This window comes from Equus quagga, chromosome 19 (assembly GCF_021613505.1).
Source record: "Equus quagga isolate Etosha38 chromosome 19, UCLA_HA_Equagga_1.0, whole genome shotgun sequence".
Taxonomy (NCBI): Eukaryota; Metazoa; Chordata; class Mammalia; order Perissodactyla; family Equidae; genus Equus; species Equus quagga.
The window spans coordinates 17,659,862-17,675,944 of NC_060285.1; the positions used below are offsets into that span (position 1 = coordinate 17,659,862).

Genomic DNA, 16,083 nt, shown 5'->3' on the forward strand with positions numbered 1-16,083 from the left:
CTTATCTCTAAATGATAACACTGAACTAGATCATCTATCCCTTGCAATCTAAAAACCTGATTATGAAATCTTCCGAAATGACAAAACACAACATACCACGGGGATAAGACCTAATTATACTGCCTCAAACAAATAGCTGTGGTTTCCAAAATGGTTACTTCTGAATATCACGGATGACTCAGTGATCCATATTTTTTTCCAGCATTAGGTGACCTTTCTGCTCTCTGGGCTGTTCTGGGGGCGCTGAGATTTATCTAGAAAAAGTAGTGTGGGAAATACAGGGTTTTCCTTCCATAAGAAAAGTGGCCAGAGTTCGCTCCTATCTCCTTCGCTTCAAAAGTTTTCTGGGGAGCCACAAATAGATAAAATATTATCTTCCCGCCCTCGAGGTCCCCTTCTTGGGTTTTCTTTGAATCGACGGGCACGAGCGTCCGAGTTCCCTGACCATGGAACCTGACAACCCAGGCACTCAAGGAGCCGCGGGGTGGGCCGGGAGGGTCTGCGGCGGCCCGTAGGCGTGGGCGCGCCGGAAGTGGGCTCGCCACACTTCCTGTGGTCGGCCCGGGTGCTCGCCACACTTCCTGTTGATCCTGAGGGCAGGGCTGAGAGGAGGGCCGACGGGCGGGCGGCGGCGGCCACTGGCCAGGCGTGAGCGCGTGCCGGGCCGCCAGGGGCACAGAGCGTCCCTCTCGTCGCTCGAGCCCGGAGCAGCCTCGGCGGCTGCACCTCCCGCCCTCCGCCCTTCCACCCGGCCCTCGGCCCCGCTGCGCGGCACCATGCCTGCCGTGGACAAGCTCCTGCTAGAGGAGGCGTTGCAGGACAGCCCCCAGGTACCTCCGCCGCGCCGCTCCCTCTCGCCCGCGGGCGTGAGGCCGAGGAGGCCCCTCCAGCCCCGGGGGGAGGCCGGGGGCACGCCGGAGCCCGAGGGGGCGCGGAGGGGGCGGGCCCGGCCCTGTCCTGCGCCCGGGACCCTCCGCGAGGGGACATCCCTCAGGCAGAGCCGGGGGACCCGGGACAGCCCCCGCGGCCGGAGCCTTTGTGTCCTGACCTCTTTCCCAGCAGCTGAAGCTGAGGCTCCCCGGCCTCGACTCGGGCTCTGCCGCTGACCAGCTCAGTGCCTCTGGCACGTAGTTTAAACCTTTTGGTGCCTCAGTGTTGTCATCTGTAAAATAGGGATAATATCTGTACCTGCCTCTTAGAGTTGTTAGAATGAAGTAAGGAAATGCCAATAAAGTTGTTAGCGGACAATGTCTGATAACAGAGTAAGGTGTTAATCTTATTTTTATTATTCCTACCGCTACTGATGTGATGGGACCGGGTGGGTTTAGGGCCAGAATGGGAGGTAGAGCCTGGATCTCCTTCCCAGCGGTACCAGGCCTCCCTTTGGCCCTGTTTTCCCATTTGTGAAGGGAAAATTACAATACCTGCCCCGTTTATCGCCCAGGAGAACTTCATTAGCACGCTCAAGATGAGAGTGGAGTCCTTTGAGCTCTGTGGATGAAAGCTGGTGTGTAAATATAGCAAATGAGTGCAGAGTGACTTTAGTTCATAATTCGGTGCACCTTTCCCCGGGGGACCTTTGTTCTCCTTCATTAACATCTCCTCAGCTTCCTATCTGCTGTCCTGGTTCTGCATCCCTGGGTTAATTTCAATAAATCTCTTTATTCCCCAGTGTCTCAACTCTTGAAAAATTAGAATGAGATTAACCTGTTTCCTTTCAGGGTTTCTTTTCTCTTTTTGGTTCTTTTCCTTTTTCTTCTTAGTGATTGTCCTCCCAGGATGATCCTATGCCCACTCTGCATCTTTCCAGTTCAGAATAAGTAGTCAGAAGGGCTGTGTGCTCAGTAGCCTTGAGCGGGTTTCTTTGTGTTCTTCCTTACACGTATGCAAGTTAGAAAGAGTAAGCAAACTGTGGTTTTTTTTTTTTAATTGGTATCTGCTGGTCTGATTGACTTTTCAAAGGACTTTTTTAAGTCTCTAGACTACTGGCATTTTAAACAGACCAAAACCCTTGGTAGAAGTCATTTTTCTCACCCATCCTGGTCCATCCTCGCGTATATTGTATGGGATCTGAAGATAATAATGTAGAATTGCTAACGATATCATTTTGAATGAGGATTTCCATTTGCTTTGTAGTTGGAGAAATTGAGGTGCAAAGATGTATTGCTTTCTTAACTGAATGTGGCGATGGCTGAGCCAGGTTGGAGAGGTTGCACTGATTCTCCACGTTGCCCTCACCAATAAGTCCCATTCTGAATTTTTGGCTCTCCCGTAAATGAATACGCACTGTTTCTGAGTGGTTTACAGGATTTTCTCAGCTGTGAGGAAGCGGAAGGAGGACTGGCAAGCAAGTCAGGAGACCTGGGTCCTAATTCTGGCTCTAACTCTAACTTATCATGTGATTTGGACAAGTCACTTATCCCCACTCTGTGACTGACTCAGTTTTCGTCTCTGCAGAATGAAGGACATGGAGCAGATGATCTTCAAGGGTCTTTAAAATTCTATCATATCTGCATGGTTTATGAGCTTGTGTGTGGAAGAGGATGTTTAGAAGCATTGTCATTCCTATTTAACCTTCCTCTTAATGTAAGGAATTTGTCAGTGCTTTCAAGACCTGGATGTTACCCAACAAGGGTTCTTGGTGAGCTTGTTAAATGGAAGCTAACTTTCAAGAAGGTCTTTGATGATCGTCAGAGCATATTTATTTAACATTCTTGTATGGGGCATGTGCCTACTGTGGCTTTACTCCTAAGGAGACTCAGCCTTGGACCTGGAAGGAATCTAACCCAACTCCTTAGTTTAAACGAGTAAAAAGTAAAAACAATAGCAAACACCTATATCACGCATGCATTTTATGTGCCAGGAACTGTTCTAAATGTTTTACCTTCATTAACTCACTTAATCCTCCCAACAATCTTATGAAGTAGGTCCTCTATTAAAATTACAAAGAGCAGAGAAGTTAAACAGCTGGCCAGGGTTGTACACTGTAAAGTGGCAGAGCCAGGATTGGAACCCAGGCGGTCTGCCTGTGTTGTTCAAGTTAGCCCAGCTACCTAGCACCTGGCTTTTCTGTCATTGGTGACTTAAAATGTTTCACTAAAGGAAAAGATCCTAAGAAACCGTCTATTGTTTGTTTCCTCTAGTTTTATGTAGAGTAGTTATGAGGGTTGCTCCAGTAACCTGGTTGCACAGGATTCATTAAATGAACACAAAAGCTTTTGTTTGAACTCAGTGACCCAAGAAGAGCTGAATAGCGCTTGACTGACCTTAGACACATCTGTTCGTTCGTTTCTTCCGTTTTAGTACTGCACGATGTATTGTAAGACTAGTCCATGTGCGTACATGTATTATTTCTGGTTACCTTTGAGCTATGAGAGGCAGAATGTTTTGAGGCTTGAGATGCTTCTCTCCATTGCTGTCTGCTCCTGGCCAGGCACTGCTAGGTGCTGGGAATGTAGTGACAAATAAGAGTGCCTGCCCTCCACTGGGTCACAGTCTAGTCCCGGAGACAGATAAGGAGAGCGGAGACAGATAAGGAGAGCGGCAGTTCGGTACTGTGGGAATACTGCTGTGGTAGGAACACAAATGCGACTTGGAGCTGCTGCAGCTCATACTTCAGGGCCTTCTTCCCTTGTCTGTGAGTAGCATGCTTCTGAGAGAAGGTGAAGACAACAGTACTATTGCTTGCTGTTTTGTTTTGATTTTTGTCTTTTGTTTGTTTGTTGCCTTTGCAGTTGGCATAACTAAAGCACAGAGAAATTGAAGACTTAGTTGTGAGATTATGCAATGAGTGGTCCAGCTGGAACAGCCCTCTCCACCAAAGCAGGCCTTTCATTACTCAAGCAAGATGCCTCAAAACCTGACCTGGTGGTGGTTTTCATTGTGGAGGGGTTTTGTCCTGCGGTTCTCTTGGTGTATAATACGTTTTTCCATTCTGCAGACGTGGTTCTTCTGAGACATTTCTCTCCTTCCGCCAAACTGTGGGTGTAAGAACTTTAATTGTTTTTCCCTTAAAAATGATATATTTATCTCATATATATACATGTATATATCTAAAACATATATGTTATATACATTTTAAATACACATATGTATTTTACAATCAGAGCTATTAAAATTGTGTCATTATATAATTAGATGCTATTCTTGAGAGTAAAAAATGTCTCAGACTATTTTATTAAGTAACACCCAGTTTCTTTAAGCTAGAAAGACGATGTGGAGCTGAGGCTCTATCTGTAGGGTGTTTAGTTTTGTTTTTCTGTCCAGGTATACTCTTGAGGGTGTCAGGTACTAGAAAAAGAATAGAATTCAAATTCCAATGATTCTGCCACTGTTACCTTAGGCAAGTTACTCAATCTGTCTGAGCTTGTGTTTCCATATGTGTAAAATTAGAATAGAAATAGTTACTTAATGGAATTTTTATGAAGAGTAAATAACATGTGAAGTGTCTTCTTACCTGCATGTCATAGTAACTCCATAAATGATTGCTGTTATTGTCTTTGTAAGTAATGTGCACCAATGTCTTTCTGACTTTTTTGTAGAATTTTTGAGCAGCTGGTGTACCTTTGCCTGGTGCTTGGTCTCATTCCTGCTTTATGTCTCAGAATATGCCTGTTGTTCCAAATATAAGTTTAAGCAGATGTGGAGGTGACAAATTTGGATATCAAAAAAGTGTCTGAGATAGCAGGGTACATTTTTTTCAGGGGTGATCATGGCCTAGTTAAATTAGAAGGGGATGACTAGAGTTTTCTAGTCAGTTCTAATGAGTGTCATGGTAAACATGTCCAGAGTGTAAAGAAGGAAAATGAACCAACACTGGTGATGTCATTCTGTGGCAGTTGTCAGAAGTGAGAGCATGACAGTAGGATGACCAAAGAGAAGCCAGCTCCAGGACTGTGGGCTGTGGACCAAAAACGTGCCCACTGATAAAACTCACCCTGCTGGGTGACGAGTGCAGCCTCCTGCAGTGGAGGAGGCATGACCATTGGTGCCACCCAGACCTGGCTTTACCTCCCAGCTCTGCTGCTTCCCAGTCATGAGAGATTGAGCAAGTTTCTTTAACCTTGATGAACCTCAGTTTCATCTGCTGTAAAATGGGGTTAATGTCTCCATGGTGTCCACCTCATAAAGTTGTTGGAAGAATTAAATGAAATAAATATTTAGTGCTCAGCATAGTATCTGACACATAGGAGGTACAGAGTAAATGGTAGTTTTAGTTTTCTTTCTATTCTCTTTGTAGAGGACATTTACATGAGCCCTTTTCAGCTTCTCATTTTCCATTCCATTTTATTCCTAAGAATATTAAGAACAATAAATAGGACTTGACTAAGTGGACATCAGTAGTATTTACAAAACTTAAATATCCTCAATCCAGTTGTATCACTCTTTCCTGCCCTTTCTCCTGGATATATTAGTTATAGCAAAGAAAAGCAGAAGAATCGTAATAAACATTGGTGGGCTCCTGCAGCATTGGCACCATGAATACAAAAAGGTCCTCTACTATTAGATGACATTTATAGATAACTGTATAGATAAGAGTGTTGCTGTGGTATTGAAATAAAATCATACATGTAAAGCCGTTAGTGCTGGTATATAATAAGCAAAGTTCATTATCTTCATTATCAGTATCATCTGTTATCACTATATGTCAGGCACTGGTAGGAACTTTATGTACATTCCTTATCTCCAGTGTTATTTGCAAATTAGTGTTAGAGCCTGAATTTGAACCCTGGACTGACATGGTCCCAAGATGATCCCAGATCCTTTGAGAGGCCCAGTGGACTGTAAGCTCCTGGTGAACAGAGTCAGTTCTCATCACCTTTCGGTCTCAGTTCCCAGCACAGTGTTTCATCAGTTATTGGATGAAGGCAGAGATGCATACATGAATGAATGAATATAAACTGATAGATCACCCAGTATAGTTTCTGAGAATGTCTTTTAATCATCTTTTTTTTTTTTTCCCAAATAAATAGTGTATTTTAAAGAGATGTAATGAGGAATTCTAAACCAGTGTTTTTCACCTACTGGTTGACAGCCACTAATCCATTAGTGGATTATGAGATCCAGTGGGTGACAACTATGATTTTTGTTTTGTTTACATTCTAGTCCTTCTCTTGATGAGAATTGGTACTGAAGAGAGTACATTAGTCTCAAGAGCAGGTATTTTAGCCTTAAAGACCTCTGGCAAAGCCAGGATAAGCATGTATTGCTATGAAGTGCACCAGAGTTGGCAGAATAAAGTCAGGGGTGGAATGATCCAAATGCCTCGGTTCCTGTGCCAGTTTGTGGGGGTGCTTTGGGGTCGGTTATTGCTCTTACCTGAGATAGGTAAGAAAAAGAAGGAGTTGAAATTCATCTCCAGGAAAATAATGAGCCGTAGTTGATTGTTCTTTGTAAAATGCTTTGGTATTACCTTATTAAAGGTGTTTCTGTAGCTTATTCTTCCTTCTGTGCCTAATGGTTTATTTCCTGAAATAGAGATCCCATTATCATTAATGTAGTATTTTTAATTCCCACTGTGCTGGACACGTTAACGAAAGTCCCTTGAGTAGGTTTGGTTTCTTATGCGATGCCTTGATACTTCTCCACACACCATCCAATGTATAGATATTTCTTTAGTGCTCTGCGTGTGTCAGGCACTATGCACGAAAGTGATAGGAAATACCTTTCATCTAATGACATGGCTCAGCTGGTCTCAGAGCACTGAGTAGTTAGTCTTCCCAAAGGAACTGAGCTCGCATTCTTGTTAAGTTGCTTTTTTAGTTTTGTGTCCAGAACTACTGCCACTGGGCCCAGGGTATGTGAAATTTCCTGGCCACGAGTTTGAAAATTGGTTGAATAAAATATGACGAAAGACACGGAAATTGACTGTAGTATCTTAAGAGGAAAGAATGATACACTCTTATAAGACGTCCAGGATTGCAGAAAACCAGACAGATGGTTAACTGCTGAGATGGTGCCGTGCTGGGTGACCACACCTCAGGTACACATACAGGCCGACTCTGACATCAGTTTATGGGCTTGAAGGGAGAAGCTGCCCTTTTAACGCTTTTTTTAATTGGATGGACTTTCCTGGTTCTTAGGTAGAGGCTGAAGTTGAGACAAATAATAGCACTTGAGTGTTAATCTTTTAAAAATTGGCTTTGCTTCTCCGGCCCTCAGTCCTAAAATTGTATTCAGTTTGCCCTCGCACTGTAGTCTACAGAATTAGAAAAAGAGTTCTAAATTAAAGCTCCTGGAATCAACTTGTACTAGTTTATCAATAAAATAATAAAGCTAGAGAACAGGCAGCTTCGCTCCCCATTTCTGTGCGTGTGTGTTTTCTACCTCCTTTGTAACTTTTACACTCAGAAATAAAACTGACGTCTTTTCTTGTTTTTTTGCAGACTCGCTCTTTACTGAGCGTATTTGAAGAAGATGCCGGCACCCTCACAGATTATACCAACCAGCTGCTCCAGGCCATGCAGCGTGTCTACGGAGCCCAGGTATCCCGCTGTTCCCTCACCGGGAGAGGAGCAGAGTAGGGGCCCTGGGCCCTCATCTTGAACTTCTCTCAGGAGGTTGAGAGATTTGAGTCAGAACAACATCATTTAAAATTTTGAAATAAGATCACAATTGTTTTTCTCACTTCTGTTCACCTTAAAAAACAGTTTGTTTTCATTGCTTAAGAAGGAGGATGATTTTCCTGTAACTAGTAGAACCAGTAGAGAGGGACCACATAACTGTTTTTAATTTTTAAAAAAAATTCCACCCCAAAGGGAAACGTTCAAGTCTCCCCTTCCTACTTGTGACTGAGTGGGTTCAGTGTCCGAGGCGTGCTCTGTCTTTCTCTAAATGGACAGTCTACGATGTCAGTGGAGGCGGCTGGAGGTGCTTCAAGTGCTTCCTCTGAAAAGACTTGAGTCACGGTTCTGAAACTACTGGGTGGCTTCTTTGTTTTGAGGAACAAATATCTCTGACTTGCAAAACATGGAAAATAAATTGCTGAATAGCAAAAGTGAATCTTTTTAAGATCAGGAAGTGCTCATGTAATACTTTCTAAGACTTCTGAGTTCCTTAAAACTAAAATTCGTTATATTACACGTCAAAATATTATGGCAACTGATACTTTTCATTATTGATTCCTTGCTGACAAGTCTGTGCGTGTTAATATGTTTCTTTTTTCATTGATCTCTAAAGAAATACATTTAGTATAAAATAATAATAATCACATATAGTCATTTATTATTATATAGCTCTTAATATTCATTTATAATCACTTACTGTCATCGTTGTTTTATTAGTCATTCATTCATACCACATATGGGAAAAGGACTCAGTCTTTGCCATTAGGGAACTTACAGTTGGGTTGGGAGACAGACAAAACAATTACCAAAGAGTGTTAGAGGTGCTAGGAGAGGGCGGTCACCTAACCGAGAGGAATTGTGCTGGGCATCCACAGGAGGATGATTGTGATCGTTGAGATTTATTGAATACTTCATAGCTTCCAGGCACAGTTCCAGGCATAGTTTCAGGGGCTTTTACGTGGTTCATTTCATTTAAATTCCCCCAGAACTCTGAGGTTGGTATTGTTATTGTTCTCATTTTGTAGGTCAGGAGACTTAAGGATTCTGATGATGAGTAACTTGTCCCAGTCTAACCCATTAATACATGGCAGAGCAAGTCAGCCTGAAGCCAAAGCCTAAACTCTTAACTACTAAGCATGGGGATGGTGGCCTGAAGTAGGGAAGTGGCAGTACAAATGGAAAGAGGCGGATGAATTGCAGAGGTATTTAGGAGGCGGATTGGTGATTCATTGGATGTGAAGGGCTTGGATGGGTGAAGGATGAATCAGGAGTGACGCCTAGGTTTTTAAGTTGAACATCAGGGTGGATCGTTGTGGGGAGGTGTGTGTCTGTATGTGTGTATGTGTAATGGTGGGGACACCAATCATAATTCTTTCTTGAAAGGCTGATTCTTAGGTGTTCATGAGACATCCAAGTGGAGAAAGAGATCTTGCTGAAAGTTCAGATCCAGAGTTCAGGCTGTAGATAGAGATTTGCAAAATATACTGTGTTATACAAGTATAACTTATTAATTGGAACTGATTTTAACAACCAAAAGAATCAGGTGCTCATTTGTGGTTTTGCTTGTTTTGATAAGACATTCAGAGAAGGGGACATACTTTGTCAACTTTAAGCCCTATTTATTCATATTGTATGTTTTTGTATTTTTCCCTAAATATTCAAAATTTAAGAAAATAGAAATTTTTTTTACTGGGCTCATAGCTGAACTTGCTTGCTATTCAGTAATTTGAATATTGTCATTAAATGGTTTGTCTCTTGTTTAAGGTTTAAGAGTCCCAAGACTTAGGGACTGTGTCTCTGCCACTCCTAAGAGACTGTTCTGCCTTTTATGTCTGTCAGACTCATTTACTTAGAGATGTCCAAACGCTCTCTTGTGTGTTTTTTCTTTTGAGCCAGAAAACTACATTTTGCCAAAATTAAGTGGGTCTTGCATTCCAAGAGGCTGTAACGGCTTTTAATTCACACCACATGATCATCACATGGGTTCTCCTACTGGCCAGAAACCCTTCCTCCTGCCTCGGCGTTTGCTGCAGCAGAGGCAAGCGAGAACGTCTGGTTAGTGCTGCCAGACTCAGCGACACTTTCCAGCCATGGTCAGTGGCATTCAGATCGGCTGGGTCAGGGTCAATTGGTTTTTCAGGTTTATTTGAAGGCTTAGGTGTTTTGTTTCTTTTTAATTAAAAAAGAAAACTTTTCTGACCTCTTTTGGCTCAGTTTGTTTATATGTGTGTGTATACACATATATACATGTGTATGTATGTATATGTGCATATGTTTATGTATGTGTGTGTGTCTGTCTGTCTATATATAGATAGATAGATAGACACACACTCACACGTATATATAGTAATACTTCTCAATGTTTTTATTCAACTTTTTTCCCTAAGTTATGTTTTCTTGGTTTTATTTTACATTGTTTCTTAAATATTTTATACCTAGACATGTTGAATTAGATTAATAGAGTTTTATAATTTCATTTTTAAAAACAGAGGCACTTAGCAAGGTGTTTATTTTCATTATTAGATTTTAAAAACCAAGTTTATGCTGCTGATAAATGATAAATGTTCATAAACGGTATTTTAGCTGAGGCCACATGTAAATTTCTGGATTCTGATTTAGTGAATGTCTTTTGGACGTTAGTTTTAGAAAGAGGAAGAGGGAGAAAGACTAGAGGAAAGTTCTGTGAGCAGTTTTGCTGACTGTAGCTGGTTCTGAGGAAATTGTACATTTTATTTGGCTTACGTGCTAGAATGAAGCTATAGGCCATGAGCTGTTTTCAGCATTTTACAGCAGTCGTGGAGTCACGTCTGGTCTCTTAACTCAGGTGTGCCTTTGCACGTGGTGGGAACCAAGTGCTCCATTGTGGGTCATTTGAATGAAGGAAGCTGTACGCATTTCTCATGCGTTAGTAAAGCAGAGACCAGTTACTTAGATCTGCTATCTTGCAAACTATTGACGTTAAAAACTTCCATAGTGTCTGAATAGAAGCGTATGTATACATACTCAGTTAAATCTGCTCAAATTTTGTGTTTAATACATTTGATGTACTTGTTTTGATTCTGTATATCTGCCATAACTTTGTTTCTTTCCTAGAGAGGTTAAAAATTTTTAAATCTTTTAGAAATGGATTTATTAGGATCTTACAATGAAACTTACCAGGTAATCTTACGTCTCCTCTCAGGTGTTGTACTGAGAAAACGGGCAGGTCAAATGATGTTCCCGGGAGTGTTAGTGAAACCTGCCAACTCTTGGAACCTGTCTTTGTCCTCCAACAGATGACAAGCCTCTGTAGTTGGTGCCTTCAGTCTGGTTGGAATTTTTGTTTGTTTTGGTTGCTTATTTTTTTAAGTACATTTTGGATGGAATTCTTTGAAGTGAGAACCATGGTTAAGGCTCTTTCTCTGTCCTTCAGCAAAGCAGGCATACTCAAACGTAATCCCATCTCTGCAACTCTTCTCCCCCAAACCTTTTGGAGTACAGAACTACTAATCCTAAATGAAATGCCCACACTGGAGGTGGGAATAGTATCTTCGCAAATTGGGGTGAGACAGTGGGAGGGGATATGAGTAAAATACTTCAAAGGGAAGATATTCATAAATTTGGTATTATAAAGAAGAAAATATTTTCTTTAGAAACAATGATATATATAGATAGCAAACTAAGTGAGTTAATGTACCTATTGGGAAACAAAATGAGAGTCATGGGCATCTGGGAGCGTGAGCTTGTGATGGGGAGGGAGAAGGATATGGGAGGCCGATGGAGGCAGAACTATATATTTTAATAATAAAAATAATAAAAACAGCCTCCATTTGTTAGGCACATAAATGTATCACACACCAGGCTAAGCATCTCCTGTGTATGGTCTCATTTAGCTTTCACAACAAAGGAGAGGTATTATTATAGTATATATGTGTTTACAGATGGGGAAGCTAAGACTCAGAGAGGTTATGCAGCTTGCCTGTGGTCACACAGCTGATGAGTGACAGAACCAGAATTTGAACTCAGATTTTTGACTCCAAAACCTGCACTCTCTCTGAACCACTGTGCTGTAGTCTTGACATACTGGTCTCCAGAAACGGCAGCAGAGGCCAAGGAAGTAGGAGCTTTCACAGGTTGTTCTTGTCACTATAGAACAACCCCCATTTATCAGCCCAGCAGCTTTGTATAGTATGTTAGAGGTAGGAGCCAATTCCTTTCTGTGTCCCAGAGTAACTTCTCTGTTTAATTAGTTTTTATCCATAATTGTTTTAATCAGTGCATTTTAACAGCCCTGAACTGGTCAAATTGAGTTTTATATGACGGACTGGGAAGAAATATGTATGTAACTTAAGGAGTGAGAGCCTCAGTGGTTTCTGGAAACACCTTCAGAGGCCTGGGTTCCTGCGCTTGGTTTGCATGTGGGATCTACAGCTTTTCCTTGTGCTGGCATTCAAGGCTTTCAAGTTGGTATGAAAGGTTATTCTGGGCTAGGCTCATTCGCTTAGGTCTAGGAGTTAAGTGTGTGACCTTGGACTCATCAGATCTGAGTTCCAGTCTTGGCTAGGCCACTTGCTGTGAGACTCTGGGCAAGTCACTTGATTGTCTGAGTTTCCTTATCAGTTAAACAGAGGCCATTATAGCAACCATTTCATAGGTGTCGTGAGGGTTAAATACCTGTAAAGTGCTGAAATCAGTCCCTGGCATGAAGTGCCCTTGGTGTTAACGTAACCATCTTCTGAGACAGATAATAACAGTTACGGTGGCGCAGTACACTGGGACTATTATTTGGATTAAATAAAAGCTTGGGCCTCTGATCCTGACTTTCTTACTTGCTTTCTTCAGTTCCTGGCTGGGTATTTGATACCCACTCCTTGAGCCACCCCAGTCTAGGCTCCCTCCCCACTGCGCAGCAGGGGCTGCTTAGTGCCTCGGTCGCAACCTCTCTCCACCCTCTGCCCCTAGACCACACCTGACTCCTCTCACAATGCCCCCTTGACTATCTTCCTTTGGTTCCATGCCAAGATCTCTCCCAGGTCTCCCCCTAGTCTCTGCCCAGCGTTCTTGGTTCTCCTTTCCTGGCACTCTTTTGCTGGCTCCTTAAGTCTTGGCATTCCCTAAAATTCCGCTGGAATCCTCCTTTGGTTAGTCTCTGTTTGTCCCGTGGACAAGATCACTTCAGCAAAGCCTGGCCATTTCAGAATCTGTTCTAGCCCTTGTCTCTAGGTCTTTATTTCAAATGACTTTGGCCTGTTGTTGCTGTGGAGAGTGAGTTCTCAGCTCTTTCCTGAGCTGTTGCATCCTTTCCTCATCCGTCTTGCTGTCTGCAGGGCAGTCTCTTCCCCCTTGAGTCCCTCCTCCACCTTGTAGCCAAACCAAGCACGTCCAAACCCCCCTTCCCTCCCTGTCTTCAGACGCTTCTGTGGCTCCTTGTAACCACAAGGCAGAGGTTGAAACTCCCCAGCAGGGCACACACACCAGCGTCAGCCTGGTTCTCTAACCTCATCTTTGTCTCTTCCAGAATGTGCCAGGCCCCCTACACATCTCAGGACTGCTGTACTGTTCCGCTGCCAGGAATCCCCGTCAACCCCTTGCCCTGCCAAATGGCCTTCCTGGCTTTAAGACTGACTCACGTCTGAGAAGGTGTCTCTGACATCTTTCCTTTCTCCCCTCTCTCCCTTCCTGACCAAGGCGCCCTTCACCCCAGTGCCCACATGCCCTGTACACGTGGTCAGAGCACTGAAGGTGTAGTGAGTGGGGTTTCTTGTCCCTCTGTGGACTGTGAGCTCTGAGAGCAGATTCTCTTTGTCTCCAATGCCCAGCACCCTGCCTGGCCCTGTTGAGTGTTTAATACATAGGTGTTAAGTGAAGGACTGGATTCGGGACATCTCCACTAACCATCAGCACGTCCCAGCTGTATGCCTCATTGTCATTCTCAAGTCTGTGTCCCCTGCTCAGTTCCTTAGCTAAGGCACGGTCCTCCGTCCGGTCCTCCAGGCTAGAGCCGGTTTTCCTTGCTCCTCCTCCTCCCTCACTCATTGCATATTGCTGTTTTTACCTCGGGAATACCTCACAGATCTCTGCCAGCTTCTCCACTTTCTGCTTCAGGCTCAGACCCTTTTTTATCTCTCACTTGACTTCTACAAATGGTTTCCTGACCCTCCTGCCATTCTCTCGCTTTGGTATTTCCCTTCCACCACAGCCACACATGGTTTTTCTTCTCCTAATGTCTGATGTTGTCATTCTCCTGCCCAAGAGCCTCAGGACTTCCTCCTTGCCCCCAGAATAATGTCAAAGGCCTCAGCAGGCCTCCCCTTGTGGCCCGCCCCAAGCACAGCTTTCTATCCTTCGTTCCTTCTGCTCTCCTCACTGCTGTCTATGTGCACCCCATTTCAAGGGCTCCTCAACTAGTGCCACCCATGACCCCAGCTTTGTGGGAGCCCTGTGATGGACGAGGCTTTCACCTGCTTGGCTTTAGGCAACATTTCTGACTGTATACTTGGTATAAATCGAAGCAAATGCCTACATTGTGACTTTGACTCTAGCAGATTTCCTCTGTCCCTGCTTCCAGCCTCTCCATGCCATGGCCTCTTCACCATGGATGGTGCCGCCCGCAGAGGCCTTGGGATGGTTTCAGGTGACAGTCGCAGTTAGTAAGCGCTCTGTGCCACAGTAAGATAAACATTCCTCTGCCAAAAGCTCAGTTTTCCTTTCGGGTTTTGGCAACAGCCTTGGAGGTTCTGTTTAACATAGGAGATGCTGTCAGTAAACCCTTTGTCAGGTTATCTTTTTTAAGGATTCTTATGAGGCATCAAATAGCGTAGATAGTAGTCAGAGAGCTGTTCCAGAGTGTCAAAGGAATCTTGCTCACAAAACTCCATTTAGAATCTGAATTTTAGGCCACCTCTTCCGCTGGACTACAGCTAGAAAAGTGTGGGATTTCTGTTCCTGTGTGCAGGCCCTGCGGGGTACTAAGTGGGTACAGTTTTGGTCTTTGGATCGGAATAGCATAGTGGTAAGAACTTGGGCTTTAGGTTGTGAGTCTGGCAGATCCGAGTTGAGTCTTTGCCTGCCAGTTACTAGCTGTGTGATTTTAGAAAGTTAGGGTCCTTCGTGAACCTTTGTCTCCTCATTTGCAAAATGAGGATAATAGTACCTACCCCATAGGTACATTGTAAGGATAAAATGTGATAATAGATAAACAGCACTTAACGTTTTTATTTTTGTTTCCAAATTAAGGCATTTTCTTAGCTGGCTTTACACCTTAGAAAATACCTTGGTTACCAAATGAACAGTTTCCACTAATTCTAAACTTAAATTTTCAGAAGTTTACTTGTTGGAGGAAGAACATTCTTATGCTCAACCCAAAATACCTTTATTATAGCCTTCAGCAAATATCAGAGTTAACTAAAATGTATCAAGTGCCTAGAACAGACAATAAATATTAGCAGCGGTCTTTGTAATTGTTATTACTAGTATTTACTCTTCACCCATGCTCCAGTTTTGCAAGTCTTGTTGCAGAGATAATTATGTGGGCTTACCTCACAGGGTGTGGATTAATTAGCTGATGTTGGTAAAGCATTTCATAAAACCTTTGTGTACAGTAGATTAAGTATGAGATTAAAGTTGGTATAGTTCAAAAGCCTTTTCCTGTAATATGCTCTGTACAGGAGAGGTTCGTTTCCTTTCAGGGCAGGTGACAGACCATTTTGTACGTATGGTTTGTTCCCAATGGCCTCATACCAGTAGAACAGAGTCTTGCAGCCTGAAATCACACTCATGTGAAAATACCCAGCATTTTCATAAGGTATTTCCGGGGGAGGCCTGTCAGAGGCCGGCTGTCCGCTGTTTGGGAAGCTGTTTGGGAAGCAGCTGCTATGTGCTGTGCCGCCTCGTCCTGGGCTGCGGTGGAGGTGTGTGAGCAGCTCCTGGGTGCAGTCTGACGCGGCCAGCTCCCTGGCAGGATCTTCCATTACTTTGAGAGCAGTTTCCGGTAAGCCCTAGAGAAGAGAATTCAAGTAGCCTGTGGTTCTTTTTGTTTGAAGGCGTGGAGGTGGTTATCATACCTGTTGACCAGTCTCTAAAGGATACAGATATGGAGAAGAAAAGTTTTAGACTTCTCTAAAATAGAGAAAAGAATGGCTTAGAAGAGTAGAAAATGGTCCTTGCATCTGAAATACTGTGGCCTAATGGGGAGCCCTCTGAGGGAGGTGTGGTGGAAGAGTGGGTCTGTGGAGACTTTTACTGTCTAAGCAGGATCAGCAATTACAGCCCTTGGGCCGGCCTCTTATTTTTGTAAATAACGTTTAACTGAATGAATCACACTCATTCATTTATGTATTGTTTATGGCTGCTTTCGTTCCACAGCAGCAGAGCTGAGTAGTTGTGACAGAGACCATATGTCTCACAAGCCAAAAATAATTAGTATCTGGCCCTTTACAGGAACAATTTGTCAACTCTAGTCTAAAGCATAGGACTTTTCAGCTCATACTCTTAGCAGGACCTGGGATCTTAGAGAGTAGTGTTTAAGAGTGTGGATTTT

The 16,083-nt window shown here is 43.3% G+C and overlaps 1 protein-coding gene across 1 annotated transcript in view; it reads left to right on the forward strand.

The window, feature by feature from the left end:
• Positions 1 to 609: 609 nt before the first annotated feature.
• Positions 610 to 16,083, forward strand: part of APPL2 (adaptor protein, phosphotyrosine interacting with PH domain and leucine zipper 2) — a 53,999-nt gene continuing 38,525 nt past the window's right edge. The window contains exons 1-2 of the mRNA XM_046646199.1: positions 610 to 830; positions 7,386 to 7,484. Coding sequence (XP_046502155.1) covers positions 777 to 830; positions 7,386 to 7,484 — 153 coding nt within the window. The 5' untranslated portion in view covers positions 610 to 776. The remainder of the gene's footprint in view (positions 831 to 7,385; positions 7,485 to 16,083) is intronic.